Here is a 23980-nt window from a genome sequence, read left to right as displayed (position 1 = left end):
GAAGATAAGAAAAAATGCTTTGACATCAAAGATCGTTTGGCTATTTTACAGGACTTAAATGAAACAAGAAAAGCCCTGAGCAACATAAAGTTAAAACAGCAGCCAACAGCCACTGAAGATAAACCACCGCAAGGCCTGTCTGGATTCCAAAGATTGGGGATCTGGTCAGAGAGAAGATCGCGGTGAAGAAGGAATTTGGGCCTTCTTACAGAAAAGCAGTACCTGTCTTAGCTGTCAGCGGAACACGATCAGTTGTACTACCGCCCCTTGCTGGTAAAAAGGTGAACCGAGTTGTATCCATCGACCTGGTAAAACCACAATCATGTGGCCAATAATAAGTAGTAGGCCCAGTGGACTCCCAAGAATTAGCAGAATTCCAAAACTTGCTACAATCCAAGAGGTTCAAACTGAGAGACTAATCACATTTGATAAACCTGCAGTGAATAAAAAAGGACTATGCAACAATGCCATGGAACTTGTGCCTCTTGAAACCCAAATTGAAACAGTTTGTCAAGAAACACCTGTCTACAACGATGTAGCCTCAGACTATGCTAATGAAAGAAAAATTGAAAAAGCAATTCCAACAATTGACAGAACTGCATCTGGCTACTTCATCAATTTCGATTACTTTTCTGAAGATCCAAGCGAACCTGAAGAAACGCCAGCAACAAAAACTTTTAAAGACAAAGCAACAGAACTCTGTCATCAACTCAAAGAAACCTATCTGATTTCTCCATGGATTGAATTTTGGATTGTGTTAGGTGTACTTTTCCTCCTGCTTTGGCTCATCATGGTACTTTGTTTGGGAAAATTCATTGAGGGAAAATACAGCACAATGGACACAGCAAGTCAGAACATCAACTTGGTCCTAAAGCCACACAAGTAATCTCACATCGAGAAAAGAGAACTATCATCAGTGAATGTCACAGCCATTCCAATACCCGGTGGGGTAGTTTGGGACAAAACGGATTACGAAATCTATCTCCCGGTTGAACTCCACATCAATTCAAAGTTTCATTAAGTGACTTTGTAAAACCAAGTACATTCTCTGATGATTGGGACTTTGAAAGCATAAATAATATGATGTCAGATTTAGTAATGTCAGCAAAATTTATAGAACATGATTATTTACAGGGTTCATCGAACTATGAACAAATGTACTGCTATAACCACTTTGCACACCACTATTTGCATAAATCTGCTCAACCTAGACATGTTTTGAAGTATAATCAATGGGAACATTGTGCAACTCCACCTAAAAGCAGTTCGAAAAAATTTTATGAGAAATTCCCATACTTCTCAGGGTTTAACACAAGTGATGCAGAAACATTTTATTATAAACTGTTAGATAAAACAGGGATAAAAACTATGTTGACAAATACTACATTGATTTATTCGGAAACATTTTATGAAAAAATGATTACATTTGGTTTTGATTTCTGGAAAAACAACATTGAAACAAAAAACATATGGGGTACAAAAGAATGGCATGTCCAAGGTTTAGAAGCATTATTTCGAGACTGCATGATCCCAGAACAAATAATGTTCTTGAATGACACCATTCAACAGACTACTTGTCTTGGCCTAGCTAAAATTAAAGACCTAAACAAACCGTCTATTCCAAAGCCAATACCTGATAATACGACCACAGATATTGAGATAGCCATATCCCATATTTTACACCAAAACAGAACACATTCTGATTGGAAAAAGTGGTTAATCTGGCCAACAGACACAAATAACTGTCAAGATAGATTCCTGAACAAAATACAGTGGTTCAAAATGACCAGACCAGACCCTAGATACTCCGAGACAACATCCAGGGATAGTAACAACATACAGTGTAGGGAAACTATGCCTTGAATGGCTACAGACATCCACAATGGTAGAAATTAAGCAACACTTGACTTTACTTAAAGACGGTGCTGACTTGCGCGATTTCATAATGGGACCACGCAAACAGCGTCAAAAACGTTTCATAACGGCCAGTATATACGCTGCGTACAACGAAGCTTGGAAAGTAACTCAAATTGAGACAGCAGAGAAAATACAAGAAATTGATTGTATTAATTTGGAAAAATTGCTTTCTATTGTGGACAATGGGTTAATGACTCTGTCCTCCAGAATATATTCACTGGACAGTATTGTATCATCTGCTATCGATATAATAGATCAGGACTTGCTAATGTTACAACACGGTCAGTCCCAATTACGTTCTATTGTACAGCTAGGCTGGACGTTGCAAAATCTGCGTTCAAGCTACGTGCCATGGCGTCTGATAAACACAACGTCATTATTCTCTATCTTTAACCTTACTGATAAACAAATCATTTTGGCACAAAAAGGAGCAGACTATACGATTCTGAGCATTGAAAAACCTGAGAGATTACCATTGACAATGTCAGAAAGACCTGTCATTGAATGGATAATACACGGAATAATCACAATTCCGATAACAACTTTCCAATTTAAAAATTGCCAAGAGTATATACCAGCAGGCCAGTATGAAAGGTTGGGTAAAGGGTACATTAAGTCATCATGGAAATTACCTTACACACACACGTTATAGTGACAAGAACCAGAATGTATTTCTTAGTGGTAGCAATTGTAAACGATCACTAAGCGGTATACTTCTGTGCCAAGGTATTAATTTGCATGGGGCCTGTGAGGGGACTTCAAATAACCTTTCATGCCACCAGCACGGCACACCTGCAACACAGATGGAGCCATTCTTTAGACAACTTTCTAACGGGAGTTACGTTCTAATAACGGACCACAGCTGTTGTGGCATGGTGCCAGGGAAATCATATCTCATAAGCGTTAGTTCCATGGTCACTTGCTGTATGCAAGTATTGTATCCAAACGGCCCTACTGATACAGAAGCGACGATTTGGCCTTCTTTGAATATCTCTTCTATACGAATTGATACTTTAAGCAGAATGAAGCCTGTTCTTTTACAGACAACCGTGCCTTTAACGTCATCAAAAGAAACGTATGATCTTCAAGTTGCAAGGACAACAGCAGAGATACATACACTTATATCAACTAATTGCCCCGTGCATTTAGTAGAAATGCTAAGCCAAATTCTAAATATGTCAGATACCAGTGGCATCGCACATGTATTTAAGACAATTTTTTCGGGACTGTTAACACCCTTCAAAGCAGTTCTGGGCATCTTTCCCAATTTTGTCCATTCTGTCTTTGGCGGCCTACCACTACTTTTGGGACTTGTAGCAGGAATTTTAGTTTTGACTTCTGCTCCGATATGGCAAGCCAAATCGCAGACAAGACTCCTGCAACGATGGAAGAAACGATCCTAGCTATGCGCTATCGGGACCGCATAACTAGTCCTTGGATTAGCCCGGCTAAGAGATCTAAATATGAACTGGTTTCTTTCATTCAGACCTATATGGCAAAACTGCATCTTACCAGTCCTTCGATGTATGCTATGCAGAGAAGAATGCGTGTTGGACACCTGTCTTACACTACAATCAGCAGTACCAATGGATATCAATACTTTGCTAAGTCCTGTAACGGCTCATGCATCGTGTTGTCCCCAGCGGTTACCAATCCTGATGACGGCATTCGTTGAAACTTCACCACTACGATTAGGTGGCAGTGAAGTACGAGATCAGAGCAACATCACCCAGGTACGACCTTCTGTGAGCATTGCTGATCCTGACATCGATGATAGCAATCATTCTCACAACTGCACCGTTGCAGCATTTTCAAACTTGGTCGAACTTTCACCTGAAGCTGTAGACTGCTTTTTTGCACATCTGTCTGAAATTATGTTCTCCCCTGAACAGAAAGAATAACTTTTTAAGCAAACCGGCACACAGCGTTCCCCTGAACTCTGAATTCGGCCTTCAGCTTTGATAAACAAAAGCTACTGAAAACATTTGGAACTATTTTCTCCCTTGAAAACGAAATTATTTTTTTTCAAAATATTTACCCTTTTTCTGGCACATGTACTCTGCTTAAAGTAGAACTATTCTTAAAGAACGGAGCTTCTATTTTTAGTAATTCTAGAGACAAAACATTACCTCAGCCTCTAGCACATTTACAAGCAATTGTATTTATATGTGATGAAATAGTCTTGACCTTCTTTTCTGTATTAAGAGACAGTTCATGTGTAATTTTCGCAAATCGTTCAGCAAAATATATATGCATCAGTTTTTACTGAATGATTACACTGCTTGATAAATGTACAGTACCAATAATCTTTCGTGTATTTCGCATACACCATTTCAAATGCAAAAATGTATTTTGGGATGGGTTGGAATACACATGCACCTTTAAATGTTTACTATTGCTTAGTTTTAGTAATGATGGACATTAGATCGTGGAGTGGGTATTGTGTTTTTATCTAAGAACCTGAATCAATATTGCTATTTTATGCCCTTGTACGGCTATAATCAATAATATCCCTATAATGGCATAAGAATCAGATCCATATTTAAGTAAATAGCCCTTGCAGTCCAAGACACGGCAAAAGCTACTTCCTTGGATTCCTAGAAAGCACAACGAGTTCTTTCGACACACCAAACCTCCAGCAACCTGGGAAATCCCCATTTGCTTTGTTTTGATTTGTAATAGAACTCCTGCGAGCACTGTAAGAACGGCCAGTTCTTAGTGACATCTTTATTGACGTCTTATGTCCAAACCTTACGTCAAACTCGGCTCCTTTCAGGTATGAATATACCAACGTTGCCTTAAGCAAACACACGGTTGTGGTTTTGGAGCAGAGCAGCTATCTACTTGCCCGAGAGCCCAGCTGATGCGAGAGCACACGGACGCTGCCCCTCCTCTTTGACGCGCTGAGAAAGACGCAGTCTTTTCTCCTGCTGAGAAAATCCAGCTCCGGCGTTTCCAGCCTACCCTTGCGGGTTGCTGGAATATCGAGTCCTGAGGAAAGAGATACCAGACCTCCTACATTCTATTCCCAAGGTACAGTGCTGACTAAACCCTTAAAGAGAATTCTTGAATCAGATTCTTGGCAAAACCAACTTAACTTAAACTGCTACTTACTTACTCCTTCCCACGTATTAGGCTTAGGTCAGGTACACCGGGGTAGGCGTATTTTAGAAGCACCAGTTGAGCACGTTAGTCAATGTATATATGTATGTATATATTTTATCCATTTTAAGGTATCTTATGGCTAAGAAACCATATCAATGCTTTTACAGTATTATCTCATAATACTCCTTTTACTGTACGTACTTTACTTTACATTAAGTATTGCAATTGTGGCAATTCATTTCTCTTGCATGAGAAGGAAGACTGTTCAATAAATAATACCTTTTATTGAAAACGCCAGTCTCTCTCTTCTCTGCACTCTGGTGAAACTAAGAACGCACAATTGACTGAGTGAAATAGCGGTCTATTGTTTTCACACGACTCTAGAGATTTACTCTTATTCTGAGGGAGCAAAGTTGTCATGTTATATCGTTGTCGGAAGCTAATCCCTTCTTGTCTATCCAGGGAGGTTAAACTCCTCCTCGTTTATTCGAGAAAGTTTCTAGTGACCTCTGAGCTAGCTGGCAAACCTTAAGTCTAATATAGTCAGAAGAGACCTAGTCGACCTCAGTCCTACGTCTACACTGCTGAATATATTATTCCAATGCGCAGAGCCTATTGGGAATATAGGAACTACATTACAGGACCTGATGGCACTCCTGGATATCCATGCTCAAGCCTCGGGACTTCGGGTTTACGGGTCTAAGTCAGTAGTTTGTCCCATGAAAGCGGTTTCACTAGATCAAAGACAGGTCATGCCTCGAACCCCGCTGGAATGGGCATTAGACACCTTCAAGTATCTGGGCATGCAGATTTATGACTCCAGTGCAGACATCATAGATGAGAACCTGGGTAAGGCAGTATCCAGAGCGCGTGCAGTGCTGTGTTCTGTTGTGGTCTCCCCTTGTCCCCTATGGGCAGAGTGGACATTGCTAAAATACTCCTTCTCCCAAGGCTTCTTAACCTTTTTACTGCTCTTCCACATAGGCTGCCTCAGAATATACTTAAAGATCTGGAAGTACTTTTAGTGGCACTGATATTGGGAGGCTCAAGGTCCGGAGTGGCTCTCCGTAAACTGTATCCGCCACTCACAGACAGGGGATTAGGGGCAGCAAATTATGAGCATTACTATGCTGCCACACAGCTCCAGTGGCCAATGAGATGGCTAGCAAGTGCACAGGAGACAGAGATATCCAGCTTTGCAATGCCCTTAAGATGTACAGTCATAACAAAATGGCTATCGGGCTCCACTACTCTGATACAAAAGAAGCAGGGTAACCTGCTGACGGCAGCCAGACACAGCTGACTACGATACGTGATGCCTACGAGCCAAGCAACACCATATGCACCTATGCTACCACTTGAGATTTTACTGGGTTCATTTGCTTGCCTCGACTGTCCGGAATTAGGGTCCTGGGCGGCGGTGGGATTGGATACCTGGGGCATTATTTGTGGATGCACAGCTGTAGAGCCTAGAAGGGTTGATAGAGGACTTTGGTATCGCACAGGGTACTTTCATGCTTTATGCATTACTAGCACGGCAATTCCTCCAAACATGGGGGAACTTTGTGAAAGAACCAGACACATCGCAGGTGCTGCAGACCTTGCTTACACATGGGAAATGCAGACATGCAGTGAAAGTGATATATAGCTTCCATAGGCCTGGTCCTAGTACCCTACTGGCAGCGATTCGTGCATATTGGGATTAAGACTTATCAGCTACCATGAGTGATAACCAGTGGGCGCTGTGAATAGGGTATCCCAAAATTACATCCACGAATGCCAGACTGAAATATACACAGTTTAATTATTTACACCATACCTATTTAACGCCACATAGACTGGCCCGTATGTACTCCACATCTCTCGACATATGCCTTCGCTGCTCAGGATCAGACGAAAAGTTCCTCTACATGGTCTGGGCATGCCCTTGACTTAGAACCTACTGGAACAAGATCGCGGTGACACTAGTGGAAGCAACTGACACTACAATCCCTGTGCAAGGCCTACACTTCTTACTTGGCATCACTAAGCGCACTGCAGCGCAGAAAAACCTTAATAAATTCCTCAACCTAGCTTTGGCTCTAGCAAAGCGGAGAATAGCTATATCCTGGAAATCGAGCACAGCTCCTAACACACGCATTTGGCTATTGGATCTCAGAAAGGCGCTGTTGGCGGAGCACATGACACAAACATTGAAGACACCCCAGAGACCAACACAGAAGCCAACCACATGCAATGGCAGGAAAACTTGGCGTTTGTGGATGGCAAATTGAATACACCTAGTTCCTCACAGGGATGAGATGGTTGCCTGTTCTGGCCATTAGTAATAACATACTACCAAACAGAAGCATGCAAGTTGGGGCACTCCCCAGGCATGACCTGGCTTATCTAGGCAAGACCTCTGGCTTTCACAAGCACGTAGAGGTGCGCTGCGCATGGCATCCCCACCCCCTTTCCTTCCTCTTTACTCCCTTTGCTGTCCTTAAAAGGTACACACATAAGCAGTCACTCTAGCTTGTATATGACCCGAATCACATAGTACATATGGGTGATTTGAGATTATATAGTTTTGTGTTCACTGGGAATTGGTTGGTGTGAAAATATAGAGACAGAGAAAGTCAACATACATAGACATGTATAAAAGGTTGGATACGGTTTTCTCTTCTTTTATGTCACCAGCATGCAGTGCAGCCTGGTTCCCGACCAAGTGTCAAGTGTATAAATGTCATTGTACTGTTCTGTTTAATAAAGCTGGCTACTATGCATAACCTGTGACAAATCAATAAAAACTATTTTAAAAAAAAAGCCCTGCTGGGGACATCTAGTTTTAGTAGGGATGCTGGAGATACCTGCGTGCATATTGGTAGGTTCAACAGTCCTGCACAAGGGACATCACTGTTTTCTGCGGCATCCACACAGTAAAAGACACACACTCAGTGCTCATCCCAAGTACCCATGTACATGTGCCAGGCATGATGAAGGCAAAGAGCCGCAGTTATAGGGGCTGAAAAGACCTTTACACTGGGTACGCTTGGTAGTCATCCACAGGGGTACAAGTTAAAAAAAATGTGCCCCAAAATGAAATGGATATTGCCACCACTTAAATAGTTTAGTTAGAGGAAGCAGTATCTACCCTCTAAAAAGGAGGTGCTCTTTGGTTGCCCGCAACAGAGCTCCATATCTCAAGTCATTTAAAATGGAAGAACCCACAGTGGGTTGGCATAAGTGTCAAGATCACAGGTGAAAAAGATCACAAGGCTGTTCAGAAACGTATAAAAGTGGGGTGGATGAGCTTTAGAAAGCTGCGAAACAGCTTCAATGTACAAAGGCATGATTTATTTCTTGAAAGTGCACTAATATTGATAACCCCTCTTTCCCATGACATGCATGAACATTTTTCCAACATATGACAGATTTATAAAAACTATGAAACAAACCAGTTCAACACTGCAGCTCACAGAACATTACATTTCAGACAACAACAGCTACCTCCCCCATCAGTCTGCACACAAACACAAAACAATGCAATAGAGCCTGGTGGACAAGACTAAATAAAGGAAATTGGGAAGCATACCTTTAAATAAATAAACAGCAAAAGGCACTGGTAAAGTAAAAAAAAGATGACTGTAGCTGGTATATTAACACACCACTTGCAATTTCTGCAGTAAAAGTGTGCAATAGGTGCCTGTGCACTGCTGGGACAATGTGCAGCATGTATCTAGCAGTTGTCAGGCACTGCTTGATTTATTGTACCATAATACTTTATTGGGACTAGTACATATTTTGCTTGGTTAACATCACTAAGTAGCTGTGACTCCAAAACTCTTTCTTTCCATGAAATGGTAAGGTATTTTTTAAATCATTCAGACTGAAAGAAGAACCAAGTATGATGTGCTTCGGTGAATGTGGAAAAAAAGTTTTTGGGAATATTTAAACTTCTCATTATTACAGACTGCCTAAATAATTTAATTTGGATGTCTACTACCAAATCATTTCAAAACAGTTGATTTGTCAACTTTCTGTGGCCCGGAACCCTATATTTACATTTTATTCCCGTCTTTAAAATGAACAAAAGTTACTTGCCTGTAAACTGTGGTTCTCCAGTATTGGTATCTTTCACAGATTCACATGCTTGAATCATTCCCCGTCGTCAGAGTGGGAGTCCCACGGTACATAAAAATAGCAATAATTCTGCATAACATAGCTATATCATAGGTAGATTAGAACCAGGAAGTAAAATAGCTAGAAGTTAATAGGAAAAATTCTTCCACTTTCATAACTCGTCCAAGTCATTATATATAGTCCAAACTACAGCCAATCAGGCGACAGCACCCACCAGAATGTTCTCGCCAGAGGTTCAGGCTCTCAGATTTTTCATAACAAGTGTGATATAAGAGTAAAAGAGCCGAGCAGAGCCTCTGAGGGGAAGCGGGTTGGTCGCATGTGAATCTATGAAAGATGCCAATACTGGAGAACCACACTTTACAGGTAAGTAACTGTTTACTCCAGTATTGGGGTATCTTTCATAGATTCATATGCCTGAATCAGAGTAGAGAGCAATAATTCCATAATGAGGCTTGTGAGACCATCAAAGAAATATGCATATATACACATATAACCATAATTCAACTTCAGATAAAATACACACACATATATATTTATAAACATGTAAATATATAATATTTATAAACTTTGTATATATGAATGCATCAAATAGGAGGAGGGAAGACAGAGGCCCACCTTATTTAAAATGATTACGGAGAACCGCTTGTCCCACAGACGTGTCTGCATTGCTGGCAGCTTCCAGACAGTAGTGCTAGGTAAAAGTGTGCCTGCTGGACCATGTTGAATCTCTGCAGATTTGATGAAGAGGCACACCAGCAAAGAGAGCAGTAGACAAAGATTGCTCTAGTAGAATGTGCTCTTGGAGTTGCCTGCAGCAGTCCACCTGCCTGCTGATGACAACAAGCATTTGCAATGCAATAGGTCTCGCAGTTACGAGCGTTTAAGCTATTGACATTGCAATTAACTATGCCTTTTATTTTTGTTTTCTTTTTAAAAACCTAAAAAAAAGGCATTGTTATTTACAATGCCAATAGCTTTAACTCGCGTAACTGCGAGACCTATTGCATTGCAAATGCTTGTTAGTATTCCCAGCACTCGGTGGAAGAAAAGACTGCTAAAAATATCTGAATTGAAATGCTTTTCATGCCTGCTTTCTGATTATTTCCCAACTAGGCAGTGCCTTTGCACAGCGTAAGGAGGCCTTTTTGTGCAACCCTAAGAGCAACCTCTGACCTCACTAATGCTCAGAGTTTTGGAGTGATGCCTACTCGCCCCTGCTTACTGTCTGCCGATGAAGGCTGCGCTGACAACAGGCTGGACTCTTCTTCATTGCATGCTGAAGGTACAGGAATATTAGGTGGCACTGCCAAACAGAAGACCACCCGGGTAGTGTTGCCATCCTCTCACTAGGCTTCTGCCTTTAAAAAGCCAGCATGGGTGCGGCAGTCAGTCCCTCGACAGGCTGCAGACCTGTGTGTGACCCAGTCCAGGCGGCCTTTCAGAGTGAGGCCCTATCGAGAACTCGGCCCATTGTTCAGGTTGCCTGTCCCACTTGTGTTTTTAATCTGCACACCCCAAGGTTTTACAGCTGTACTCGACCCCACTATTGAAAAGGAGCTTGTTGTGCAGTCAGTAGGGGGGAGTGGGTGGCTGGTGTACTAACCTCTGTCGTAAGGCTAGACTCTAGGCATGGTGGTGCCTTCAGCAGGGGCTTCTAAGTCCAGTCACAGCCTGCAGAAAGTATGGGTAACAGTACACACCACCATCTGACGGGACCCGTTATTAAAATTGTAGGCCACCGTATTTTCCTTAGGTTGGGGGCGCATAATATTAACTGGAGCTGCACGATCATGTACACAATATACACGTATGATAGGAGAGGGGATGATGCAGCAGGTGCATGCACTTTCACAGGTGTTTGTATGTACCAGGTGACACTTTAACAGTATCTGTCTGGAATGTGCAAGCGCAGTCTGATAAACCAGAGTGCAGGACGTTTACAGTCAGGTTGTTGCATGATGTGCACCTATTTACATGTGTATGTGCTTACAATGTGCAAGATCATTCCGCCGTAGCATTTCCATCTTTGTGCATGCATGTGAGTAGTATGTGCAAGGGCTTTGACATAGAGCACGTGTCTGTTTATAAAACAAAGTGCACAACGTGAACTGGCATTTGTATGTGCACCTCTTTACATTTATGCAAAACAAAACTGCAAGGGCATTGACTGCTATGTACGTATTCACAAAGACTGTAAAGATTTATTGTAAGTAGCATGTAGCACGTGCATGTAGGTAAATTGAGAGTGGGAGTCATTACGATGCAGCACGCAAACCTACTTGCTAATGTGCCCATGTCGTAGGTGCAAGGGCATTCCCCTGACCAAAGTGGTCATATTTACAATTATTTCAATAAAGTGAGCAAGCACCTGCTCTGTGTGCACGTCTTCCTGTTTACACGTTCACAATCTGCAAGGACAATTGAACACAGTACGTGTGTGCATACATTGACTTCACAGTACACTGTTTACACAATGCTCATAAACCACGTACACCTAGTGCCACACTAAGTGCTGCCAACAATGTCACAACTTTATAATTGTAAAAACTCCCTTCTGCTCACAGGAGTATCATACTTTTTTTGGAGGCAGTGCAACTTCCAGTTTGGGGGCGTTTCTCTGAGTTGCTTGTAATCTCTATAAAGATTGTTCTGGAAGCACGGCCTCTAAGCTTTGAGGGGGAGTTTAGCAGATCATCTGTCCGTGAAACATACATACTCGGCCAGAGCTGCCGATTTTGGAACTGGGGAACCAGGTTTGAGTCTTGACCTTCAATCCAACATCTTTTGATTTTGGGCAAATCACTTTTTTTGCAGTTTTAGATAGCGCAACCCGAAAGTATTGGAGCGCGTTACATGAGCACCAGTTACGTTACACAAGGACACATTTATTTTGGTAGACACAGATAAAGTGATTTGCCCAGCTTCAAAATCGGACGCTCTGGCCATTACGCCCCATCCTCTATTTAGCCCCGCCTAAAAACACACAAAAAGTGAACATGTCATTGGGTAATGTAACTGGTGCTGTATGTAAAGCCCGCCAATACGTCAAATCAAGTTCCCGTTACATAAAACTGCTAAAAAAAAAACCCACTATCACGAGCAGATGGAGGACATCCAGCGCGCGCCTGCTGCCTACGTGGTCCTCCACGCAGTGAAAACACAAATTCCAACCCCTGGGAGTGCACGTCCTTCCCACCGCCGTCTGCCGTGCGCTGTAACCAAGCCCCCGCCCGTACACCGCTGCTACACCAGACGACGAAGGGAGTAGGTGAGCTGTGTAGATCGCTGTTCCATGCTTGTTGGCTGCTAAACAGAGAGGTGGCTATTTCAGAGAAGTGGTATGCTGGGAATCCCTCTTGGTGACAAACGAAACAAGCAGTACAGGAAGTCTGGCGGGAGCCCACCCGCCTTCGTGAATGCCGCATGGTGCGGCCAAAGCAAGATTTCAATTGGGGCTCCTAAAACCGGCTGAAGACACGAGACCAGCCGGGGAGCAGCGCAGAGTCCCCACAAGAGCCGGTGAGTGGGGTGAGGCATGTTGGACGTGGTAAGCACGCCACGCCTGGACAGGAGATGTGCACGCGTATGGGGCGAGCAGGACTTGTGATAACGCCGCGACAAGTACGCGTGCACATCTCCTGTCTGTTAAGCTTCGGCACAGACAGTTGATGTGCACGTGTACGGCTTTTGACACGTTATTACAATTCTTGCTCACAACATACGCGTGAACATCACCTGTCCGGACCTTGCCGTACTCGTGCACAGGTCCTGTCCCGCATCGGAGCCAAGTCAGCAACAATAGGTCTCGCACTTTACGCTGCATCGCTAGGCGAGACCTAAAAAGAGATTGCAGCAGAAATCCAATGAGCTATGGTCTGTTTGGTTACTTTGTGCCCTTTACGCATTTTTCCATATGCATTGAAAAGTTGATCAGATTTTCGTATTGAGGATGTCCTTTGCAAGTAAAATTTTAGACATATTTTGACATCAAGGGTATGTAAAGCCTTTTCCGCAGATGATTGAGGATCAGGAAAGAAAGTCTTTAAAATAACTGGTTCATTTAGGTGGAAATCAGGCACTTTAGGCACAAAAATGGGGTTAGTGCGGAGTGCTACCGAATCCCTGGTGAATTGAAGGAAAGGCAGTTCGATAGTGAAGGCTTGAATGTCACTGACACGCCTGGATGATGTGAGAGCTAACAGCAGAGACATCTTCCATGACACAAACTTAAAATCAGTTCTATGAATAGGTTCGAAGGGGTGTCGCATGAGTTGTGACAGAACAATGTTAAGATGCCAGGGCAGAGGCGGACGGCGGATGGGAGGAAACATACAAAACAGTCCATTGAAGAATTGTTGAATGATCGGAGAGGAGTAGAGAGATTGTGTACCATCTTGACGGAAACTTGAGATAGCCGCTAAGAATAATTTAAGAGTAGAATGGTAAAGGCCTGAATTTGCCAAGTGTAAAAAGAAAGGCAATAGTTGTTCCGATTTTCCTCGTATTGGGTGAATGTTGGCGGCTTGACACCAGAGGCAAAAACGCTCCCATTTGAGCATGTAGGTTTTAATTGTGGAGGGCGCTCTAGCATTAGCCAAGACCTCCCTACACTCCGAAGGAATGTCTAGGTGGGCAAATTCAAGGTGTTCAGGCGCCAGGTTGCTAAACGCGGAGATGCCGGATACGGGTGGCAGAGATGCCCGTTGTGGATGGATAGGAGATTCAGTATTGGTTGCAACTGAATGGGATCGCATTCGGATAGAAGGAGGAGTTCGGTAAACCAGAACTGGCGAGGCCGAGATCCTGGAGTATCTGGATTATATAGACCTGCCTATGCTTTCTAACACTCCCAGAGAATTCCTAATGCACCCCATAGGTAAGGAGGAAATAACAGAGGCACTGGCGTCAATGCGAAATGGCAGTGCCCCCGGAGTAGATGGCCTCACGGTGGAATTCTACAAATCTTTTCAGGAGCAACTCGTCCCCCATCTGTCTACACTATTCGATGACATATGTGTGGAAGGTAGCATGCCGCAGTCCATGAGGGAAGCATTGCTAGTCACGATATTAAAACCTGGAAAGGCCCACGACGAGTGTAGTTCATATAGGCAGTTATCCTTGCTAAATATTGACACTAAACTATACGCCAAGGTGCTGGCGACGCATCTGGCGCTATTGGCCCCCGGCCTAGTGGTGCCGAAACAGGCAGGCTTCATCCCTAGCAGAAACTTAACATACAATATCGGTACAGTATTGGACACAATGCAACATGTCAAACAGGACACGAAGGCCATCGCTGTGTTTCTCGACATGGAGAAGGCATTTGACTCGGTAGAATGGCCGTTCCTAAGGCAGGTTCTGCAGCGGATGGGACTGGGCGAGCCGTTCCTCCAAATGATAAGTGCACTTTACAACAAGCCCTCAGCCAGGGTGCGAATTGGCAACCTAGTGACGGATCCCTTTAATATTGGTAGAGGAACTTGCCAGGGCTGTCCTCTCTCCCCGCTGCTATACGCTTTGGCGGCGGAGCCACTGGCTTGTACTCTGAGGTAGGTACCACAGCATCGAGGGTATCCACTTCCCAACATATAACATAGTTGTCTCCATGTATGAGGACGACACTCAGCTGTATGCACACGACCCTCAGCTGTATGCACACGACCCAGAAAACAATCTATCGCCGATGCTCAGGGAAGTGGTCCTTTTTGGCGCCCTCTCGGGCCTAAAGGTAAACTGGACTAAGTCAGTAGCTTTTTCTCGGACGCCGGTCACACAAGTTTGAAATGGAGTACCCGCTACAATGGACAGAGGACCCTATTAGATACTTAGGGGTACGCTTACACACTGACCCAGAGCTCTTGCTTAGGGAAAACTACGGTGTAGCGATGAGCAAGCTGGAGGATGACGTGGCGACATGGAGCAGGCTCCCTCTCTCGCTGATGGGGCGCATTGCCATAATGAAAATGGTCGTCTTGCCTAGGCTCTTGTTCCTTTTCAGTGCCATCCCGATGGTGCTGTCCAAGGCCTTCTTCCAACGACTGACACAGCTGACGGTTGGGTGCATGGCGACCAGCGTATTCCACGCGTAATCATGGAAAGACTGTTCGCAGAGCCACTTGCTTTTCCGCTCACGTGCTCCAGCCAATGGACCGCAGAACTGGTATACTTGATTCAATCACTTCCACCAATCATGCGTGGCACTCTTTACTGCTTTGACGGGGAGTGTATTGCTATACTCGCCGCGCATACCAGTGGATTGGGCAGTGTGGCTGCCTCCTATTGGTGAAAGGGGGGTGGTCCAGGCCTTGAAGCAACTCGGCATACACTTAGCTGGTGATTTTTTCAGTGATGGCACGGTTAAAACTTGGGAACAATTGGCAGGTGATAGAAGTGATCTCACACTACTGCTCAGATTCCAGTACCATAGAGTGCGTAGTGCCTTCTTAGACCTGTTGAGACCTGATTTGGCGGAACCGCCGAAAGTTCCAGAGCTCACATATGTCATAAGAACGGAATCTCCCTGTAAACTATTGACCAATCTGTATAAATGTGCACTGACACAGGAGGAACACCAGCCAGAATGGATTGGCAGAGAGATTTAACGATTATAATAGATGACAATATGTGGCAATACTGCTGCGTAAACACCAGCAAGATCTCCTTAAATGGAAGACACAGATTAATACACTTCAAATCCCTCCAAAGGGTATATTATACCCCGGAGAGACTACACAGATACTGCCTGCCGCTTTTGGCGGCCTGCGAGAGGTGCCGCGCGCCACTCGCGGATTATCTACATTTAGCCTGGAGTTGTCCAGGAGTGCAGGCATATTGGGACAAGATTTTTTCAAAAATGAGCAGAATTCTTGAGGTTAAGCTGATTCCGGACCCGGCGTTGGCACTCATTGGATATTCTCGGAGCCTCCCGGTCGCGATCCGCCGGCTGGCAGACATGGGCATGCTAATGGCGCGAAGAGTGATTGCACTCTGCTGGATGAGAGGACCGCTGCCCACTATTGCCCGCTGGTCTCGGGACATGCTTCATTGTTGCACTCACACTTAACACTTTAGTGAGCTCCTTCCCCCCACAAATCGTCCTAAAAATTTCGGGGGACTGTATCATACATACTCAAGGGGAGCCGCTCAAGAGGGGGGGGATACTGACCCAGAGGGTGGCACTGGGGGGACCCTAGAGACCACCGCGGGGAGTGCCGCAGAGTATATACTGATGGGAGTCCCCCATGTGCGCGAAATGGATCATATGCGCTTGAGGGGATAAGTGAGTGTGTCTGGTGAGTGATCGGCGCAGGGAATACGACTACCCAACCTTACCTACTGGGGTGTCTAGTGGTGGCCGGCGGTAGAGTCCAGACACAACGGGGGGATGCTAGTGATATATGAGACGACACTATGCAGAGGGTGAAACGATGCTCATGTGTACCAGGCTCTTTGACTAGTGTGCAGCCAAGACATGGCGGTGTGTGTGTGAAACGGGGTGGGTGAGTTTTGGTTAATTTTGCAGTTAGTACTGGTATAATTTGGAAAGGATTTGCTGCTAAGTTGAGATACTGTGATAGGGCAAACCATAGTGTCGTCAAGATTATGTACAACTTGACTCTATACTCCAAAAATAGTGCTCCCAGTTTATACATTGTTAACACAGGCTGAATTAAGGTGCATTTATATCTGCAACGCCGCCGGACCCCCAGGTTGTCGGCTGATGGGCTGTGTAAATACTGAAGGGATTAGCTATTTCGCAAATGCCCGCCGCCGGCCTCAGGGTTGTAGGCGCTTTGGCTGTGTCTTCACTGTGGTATAAATAAAGGTTTTTAAAAAATTAAAAAAAAAAAAAAAAGCTGGCGAGGCCACCTGGGAGCTATTAGGAGCAGGCGACAAGGCTCCTTCTTAATTTTCTGGAGAACCTTGGGAACCAACGGTATCCTTGGAAAAACGTAGGCATAGATCTGCAACCAATTCATCAAAAACGCGTTCTCGCACGAGTCTTGTTGGGGAAGCCAACTTGCGTGGAACGGGCATTTGCAGCTCAGAATGGTCACGAACAAGTCACAAACAGGTCCAGATCGGGTCGACCCCACTTCTGAAATATCCGATCTAATGTTGGTTGATGGAGCTCCCACTCTTGATTGGACACTGTCGACCTGCTGAGGGAATCCGCTAGGATGTTGGATACTCCCGGAACATGGACTGTTGACAGGGTAATTTGGTGTTGGATCGCCCAATCCCAAATTTGCTGGGCTTGCTGAAACAGCAGAGCAGATCTTGTCCCTCCCTGTTTGTGTAGGTAGTGCACACTTGTTGTGTTGTCTGTCCGGATCAACACTGATGCTCCTAGAATAATGGTGCGAAAGGATTTTAGGGCCAGGAAGATCGCTAGCAACTCTAAAAGATGGATATGCCAAGTACTTTGGTGAGCATCCCATTTGCCGTTGACTGTTAGCCCTTGAAGTTGCACTCCCCACCCTTCGAGGGAGGCGTCCGTGGTGATGCCGAAACATAGCGTTTCCACTAGTAATGAGAGGCCTGCTGCCACGTTCCTCTTGCAAGTCCACCAGAGCAACGCCTTCCACATCTGAGGAGTGATGCGGATGAGATCGTCGAAGGACCCCAAGACCTGTAGCCATTGGTCTTTGAGCTCCTCTTGCAGGGGCTCATCTTGAGACGACAGTTGGGGACTAAGGGAATGCAGAATGATAGCATCCCTAGAAGTGATTTGAACTGTCGGACAGAAACACTTCTTTAATCAAAGTAGTTGGGCCAGCTTGCACAGCTTTTGCTGCCTTTCGTTTGAGACAAAGGCTTGTGTCCGTATTGTGTCTATGGTGGCTCCTAAGAATGTTCTTGTTTGTGACGGGACGAGTTGAGACTTGCCAGATTGATGGAGAGACCCAGAGACTGGAAAAGTGACAGACATTTCAGAGTATGGACGTTTGCAACTGTGAAGGAATTCGCCTTGATAAGGCAGTCATCTAGATAAGGAAAAATTCTGACTCCTTCTAATCGAAGGTGTGCAGCCACCGGTGCCAAAACCTTGGTGACAACACGGGGCGGAAGGACCTTGAACTGGAAGTCCCTGCCAGCCACTCTGAATCTCAAGAACTTTCTGTGTCTAGGTAAAATTGGTACATGAAAGAAAGCTTCTTGTAGGTCGAGGGTGGTCATGTAATCTCCCGCCGAGAGGAGTTGAATGACTTCTTGCAAAGTCAACATCCGGAAGGATTGTTTTTTTAGATATTTGTTTAGGGAACGAATATCCAAGATGGGGCGCCATTCTCCAGATTTCTATTTTATTAGAAAAAATCTGGACTAGAAACCGGTGCCTCTTTGAAGTTTTGGAACCACTTCGATCGATCCCTTTTTTATCATCAAATTCATTTGGGAGAAAAGCTCCGGAAGATGAGCGGGAGGCGGGCCTTTGGGAGGAGAATTTGGAGGAAGTTTGGTAAACTCCAGAGCGTGGCCTCTGGCCACAATGACCAAAACCCATTTGTTTGTAGTTATAGCATGCCAGGTTGAGTAAAAACAGGAGATCCATCCTCCAACTTTTGTAGGTTTGAGCAGTAGAGCAGGCGGCAGTTGTCAATGCTTCTTGGACGAATTCCATCCACAGTAAGATGACTTATTTCTGTTTTGGGCATAAGACTTAGTTGGTTGCTGCCAGAAGGATTGTTGTTGTTGTGAGGAGTAACGTCGGTTACCCTGATAGGACTGGTATTGCCTTGACTGATTATAGCCTCCTCGACTGGAGAAGGATCCACCGCCTCTAGCGCCACGAAAAGGCGGCTTCCGAAACTGAAGCATACCGAGAAGTTTTGCAATCTCAGTATCTTTTTAATGACTTGTAGGGCATCATCGATATGCTGACCAAAAAGAGACTTGCTGTCAAAAGGCATGTCAATGATTTTATCTGAACTTCCTGACGAAATGATGTGGATTTCAACCAGCCCAGTCACCTGAAAACATAGTTGCCGAAAACCTGTAGACGCAACATCCACAGCAGAATCGATAATCTCAGCCGAGATTCGTTCTCCTTCCTGGAGGCCTCAGGTAACGCGTTGAGGTTGGGGGTGCGGTCGGACTACATCTGCCTATCATAGCGGCCTAAGATGGCCGTGAATTAGCTGCGCAGACAGTAGTGGCCGCCATGGTTGAAACCTTTTTTTCTAATTGCATCTAGACGCCTCCCATCCCGATCGGGGGAGCTGACAATGGAGAGGAGGGATTCCGTGATTGTCACTGTGCTGCCTGGGCAATAACAGAATCTGGCCCATTAGACAAGCTGGTGAGTTACCAAGTGCCTTGTATTTCTTTTCAAGGTGAGGCAGGACCGCCGGAATGGAGGCAGGAGTCTGCATGACTTTGTTCTTCCTGCCAAATAAAGTCAATAATAGGGATAGTCCGCACTTGCTTCCTTGGCTGATCTTTGAAATTGTAAAGGAAACAATCCTCCTTCCTTGTGTCCAAAACATTGTGCTGCCCTTTCTACCAGAACATGAAAACCTCCAATGTCCACTGGAGGTGAGTCAATAGGAGCCGGAGCAGAGGGAGACGGCGTTTGTATTTGATAGTCATCCCATTCAGTAAGGAGTGACCTATCATCCAATTCTCCTTCTTCCCTGTCATCATCCGTGGTGTGAGGTTCCTGATGATATTGCGATGGGTAACCACAGAAATAAGGGCGCTCAGCAAATCCAGGGTCTGTAGAGTTATAAGTAAAGTGGTGCTCTGGGAAGAGGAAGTGGTTACCTACATCCACAAGCAGTTCTACCAAAGTAAAACCCCAAACAAGCAAATTCCCTCCCGAGCACTCAAGATAATCAACAAAATATTGCAAAGTTTCAAGGTTCCAAAAGTCGTGATTAGCGCACACTTTCAAGTTCAAGTCCAAAATCAAGTTCCAGGATTTTATTCCAGATATTTATTTCCTTGTAGTACAAATCAATACAATAATCAGCATGTATTCTTCACAGTGATGCAGCCAACACGTGTTTCGTCGTGATTATTTGATCACAGAATGACTTACTCAGGGCTATTTCTCAGCACATTCCTCCTGTTCCAATTAATCTTCCATTAATAGTTGTATCCAAATCATTAATTCCAAACAAATTCCAGTCTTGTCTTTCTCAAATTTCGGTTTGGTTAGGTTCCTGATGATGCGACATAGAAGGAACCAGACAAACTGGTCTGGGCGACCTCAACACTGAAGGAGATTGAGGAACGGGTGTTGGTGGAACAGAAGAAGCCGATTCAGATGGAGTAAATCGACGGTAATATTCATCTAACATGTGCTGCAGATTATTGAGAAGTGATAGAGGCAATTGTGCCGTAGGGGTTGGCTCTGGGGCTGGAGGATCAGGGTAGTAGTCCTCTTCTTGATCCACATCTTGATACTTCATGAACAGTTCCGAAGGGCTCCTGGCAGTAGGAAATCTGTCATCCTCTTCATATTCGTCCTCATCTGCCCCATAATCCAGCAACTGCTCTGGAAACACAAGAGGAACTCTACTTGGGGCGTGTGAACTGGAGAGAGAACCTCCAAAGAAGATCCGCGCCTTTGAAGTAAGTTGTCGACGGTGGCAATGGCATAGACAGCACTGCAGATGTCTTTGAAGATGCTGTGGCTGTAGATGACGACCAAACTTGAAGACCAGTGCAGGAAGACAGCAGCGTCGACTAAGCAATCGTTTACGAGGTAGTCGCCGACGAGGTGCACGTAGTCGAGGCAACCATCGACGAGGCAACCGTCAACGATGTAATCGCCGTCGGCGAGGCAGCTGTCGATGAGGCAATCGTCGACGAAGCAGCCGTCGGCGATGCAATCGCCGTCGACGGGACAATTCTCCACAAGGTCTTCTTGCTCTTCCTCGACAGAGGAACGTCAAGGGTAGACTTTAATCTCTTCGTCAATGAGAAGGTAGTGACTGACGTGGTTGGTCTCACTGAGACAGACACCAGCGTCGACGGCGAAGAAGTCGACGACAGTATCATCTGAGGCTTCGGAGACGAGAAGGTTGCAGTAGATGTTGTGTTAGTGGCAACGGCAGGGTTAGTCAACAAAGACGTCGTCGTCGAGCTAGTCAACAAGGGACCCCGTTTTTGAGGTAAATCTCTGTCAGAAAAAGGTTTAGAAACCTGAGATTTTACAGTCTTTCTCGGGGGTGTAGAGGGCAGAGTTTTACCCTTACTAGCTGGAGGAGCCTTTATAGAAGTGCAAGGCAACTCAGCACTCTTAGAGGTGTGCTGTTGAAGTCCTCTTCCTAGAGGCAGCAGTCCTGATAGAGGAAACACTTCCCACCTCAGATAAAGGGTTGTCTTGATCCTTAATCTTCTATAGCCACAGAAGTAGACGTCCCTCTCTGCCCCTCAGAGTTTTTTGAGGGAAGGTTCGACAGATTTTGCAGTCTCTCACCTGGTGATCAGGATACAAGCAATAAATGCACCTCTTGTGGGGGTCTTCAGAAAACAGCCGGAGCTTCCCACAAGACTCACGAGGTCTAAAGAGAGATTTCTTGGAAGAAGACATCATGAATGAAGAAAATTCTGAAGAAACCTGCGAAGTATTGAGCAGAGCTCAGGGAGACTCCATTCACACGACGTGCGGCAGAAAATCTGAGAGCCTGAGCCTCTGGGAAAACATTCTGGAGGGTGCGGTCGCCTGACTGGCAGTAGTTTGGACTATATATAATGACTAGGTAGAGTCATTAAAGTGGAAGAATTTTTCCTATTAACTTCTAGCTATTTTACTTCCTGGTTCTAATCTACCTATGATATAGCTATGTTATGCGGAATTATTGCTATTTTTATGTACAGTGGGACTACCACTCAAATGGGGAATGATTCAAGCATGTGAATCTATGAAAGATACCCCAATACTGGAGAATCATTCCTACCCCAAATTGTTTCCATTGATTGTAAAACATCTCTTAAAAGATGTTAACTTTGTTTTAATGGCAAAAGGCTATGCTGATGTAGTGAATTTAGAAAGTAAACGGTTCAGGACATTCAGTTAATGTGTCTTGTTTAAGGAATTCTGTTTTGGGGTTACATTTTTTGGAACTAGAAACGTTGAAAGTCCCTATTGTAGGAAGTACTTGTTGGACTAATCTATACTTTCGATTGCTATGGCATAAGCTATAAAAAAATGAAAGTCACCCATGAGAGATCACGTATGCGTAGGAGTAGCATGCCAGGTTGAAGGATAACCACACTAAAGGTGGCCCCAAAAGCAGATTGTTGGAAAGGTCCCTCTGTAATAACAAAAATATCTGAAGCAGGAAGGAAAAACACACAAAATACAAGGGGGAAGAGACCGCTTCTAATTTCTTGCACAAAGGCCACGAAAATTCCAGCAATGTTTAAAATACATATTTTTTGTGGGAGCTTTAATGTATGGTGGTTTCAGAAGGAGAGAATTATATTTAGAGAATCCCACTCCTCTTATTTTTAGAGTGCAGAATGCACCTGCTCCAATAAATACAAACATGGACTGCGCTGCCAAGTGTTGATGGGTAAAGGAACCAGTGGACAGGATACAACAGATCCCAGACTCCACTCTTTGGACTATCAATTGAACTGTGTAAAGCACAATGAATAGTGTGTGGGATATGTAGTCTACTCCTGAACGAACAAGCTCGCATACCAATTCCACCATCCCCTTCATACGCACAGTGGTAGTCGATCGCACTGGATGTGAAAAGATCAATGTTGGGGGTGACTTAACATCTTCTCCCATGACTGGTCTTACCTGGACGACTAAACTGTTCTTCCCCTTGCAGAATTTTTCTAGCATCCTAAGGAAGAGGTGCGTGGTCTCTACCAGATCTTTCAAGAATGAGCGTGGTTGCTTGGTTTCGTCAAACTTGCGGAAGAGGGCCAAGAAGAGCTCCCGGTACTCCATAAGGTAAAAGATGTTGTCTGTTGAAGGCAACGATTACAGAAACCGATAAGAGGACAAGACAAGATAAAGTTTTAAATCAGTAGAGAAGACATTGTAAACTGACCACACTTTTTGATTTAAATATCATATACTATCCAAAAGCCCATATGATATTTGCAAGTTGCCCCAACAGTCTGATACTTCAAATATCTTGTACGGAAACTGTAGCCTATGTTTAAAATCAACAGTGAGCTGAAAGCATCCAGCATGAACCAAATTTCAATGGTAGACTTTTTCAGCACAGCAAACTACACCCGCAACCGCTAGGGAACTAGTGCCCAAGATGCAGTCATCATCAAGTGACTCACTCTTGATAATTTTGCTGCTGTCACGGACCGCCTCGTCTTTAGAAAGATCCATTTCGTGAACAGTTGTCAGCAGCTCCTGGTATGCCTTCAATGCCAGATGCATTCTTGGGTCAGACAAGTGAAAGAAAAGACAAAAATGGCAATAAAAGAGGGTGAATATTGAAAGACAGACATTTTGTCAATTTGCTAAAGGTAACCAATAGAGGAAACCGCTTGAAATATACCACCCATCCTCATTTCATAATTTTTTCCTTCTCCAATATCACAGCTGAGAAACCTCCTAACCAGCCAACTATATTAAGGAAGTTTGTTACTGCAAGGCATTCGCAACATTCTGATATTACCATACCTCTTAGACCATGAAGTTGCTTCCTTCTTGTCCATTAGCATCATCTCGTAATAGTTTGTGAGATTTTGCTCAAGGAAGTGGAAGGTGCGGATGCTCACTGTCTCCGATACCAGCTCAGGCTGGAAGCGGTAAAGACGATTAAAGGCCATGAAGAAAGCCATTGACCACATGTAGTAGGTCTCATCGTGTTGCTGGGCCTTCTCGCGCATGAGGTGATCCTGA

The 23980-nt window shown here is 44.5% G+C and overlaps 1 protein-coding gene across 3 annotated transcripts in view; it reads right to left on the bottom strand.

Moving 5' to 3' along the window:
• TIMELESS (timeless circadian regulator) overlaps positions 1-23980 on the bottom strand; it is a 466894-nt gene that overhangs the window by 342483 nt on the left and 100431 nt on the right. For all 3 annotated transcript variants that reach the window (XM_086959580.1, XM_086959589.1, XM_086959597.1), the window contains exons 10-12: positions 23759-23976; positions 23410-23513; positions 22910-23079 (exon numbers count right to left, since the gene is read on the bottom strand). In XM_086959580.1, the coding sequence (XP_086815706.1) occupies positions 22910-23079; positions 23410-23513; positions 23759-23976 (492 nt within the window). The remainder of the gene's footprint in view (positions 1-22909; positions 23080-23409; positions 23514-23758; positions 23977-23980) is intronic.

The sequence above is a fragment of the Lissotriton vulgaris genome, chromosome 1_1 (genome assembly GCF_964263255.1).
Source record: "Lissotriton vulgaris chromosome 1_1, aLisVul1.2, whole genome shotgun sequence".
Classification (NCBI taxonomy): Eukaryota; Metazoa; Chordata; class Amphibia; order Caudata; family Salamandridae; genus Lissotriton; species Lissotriton vulgaris.
The sequence above is the reverse complement of the archived record's forward strand: the minus strand, read 5'-3'. Positions and strand labels throughout refer to the sequence as shown.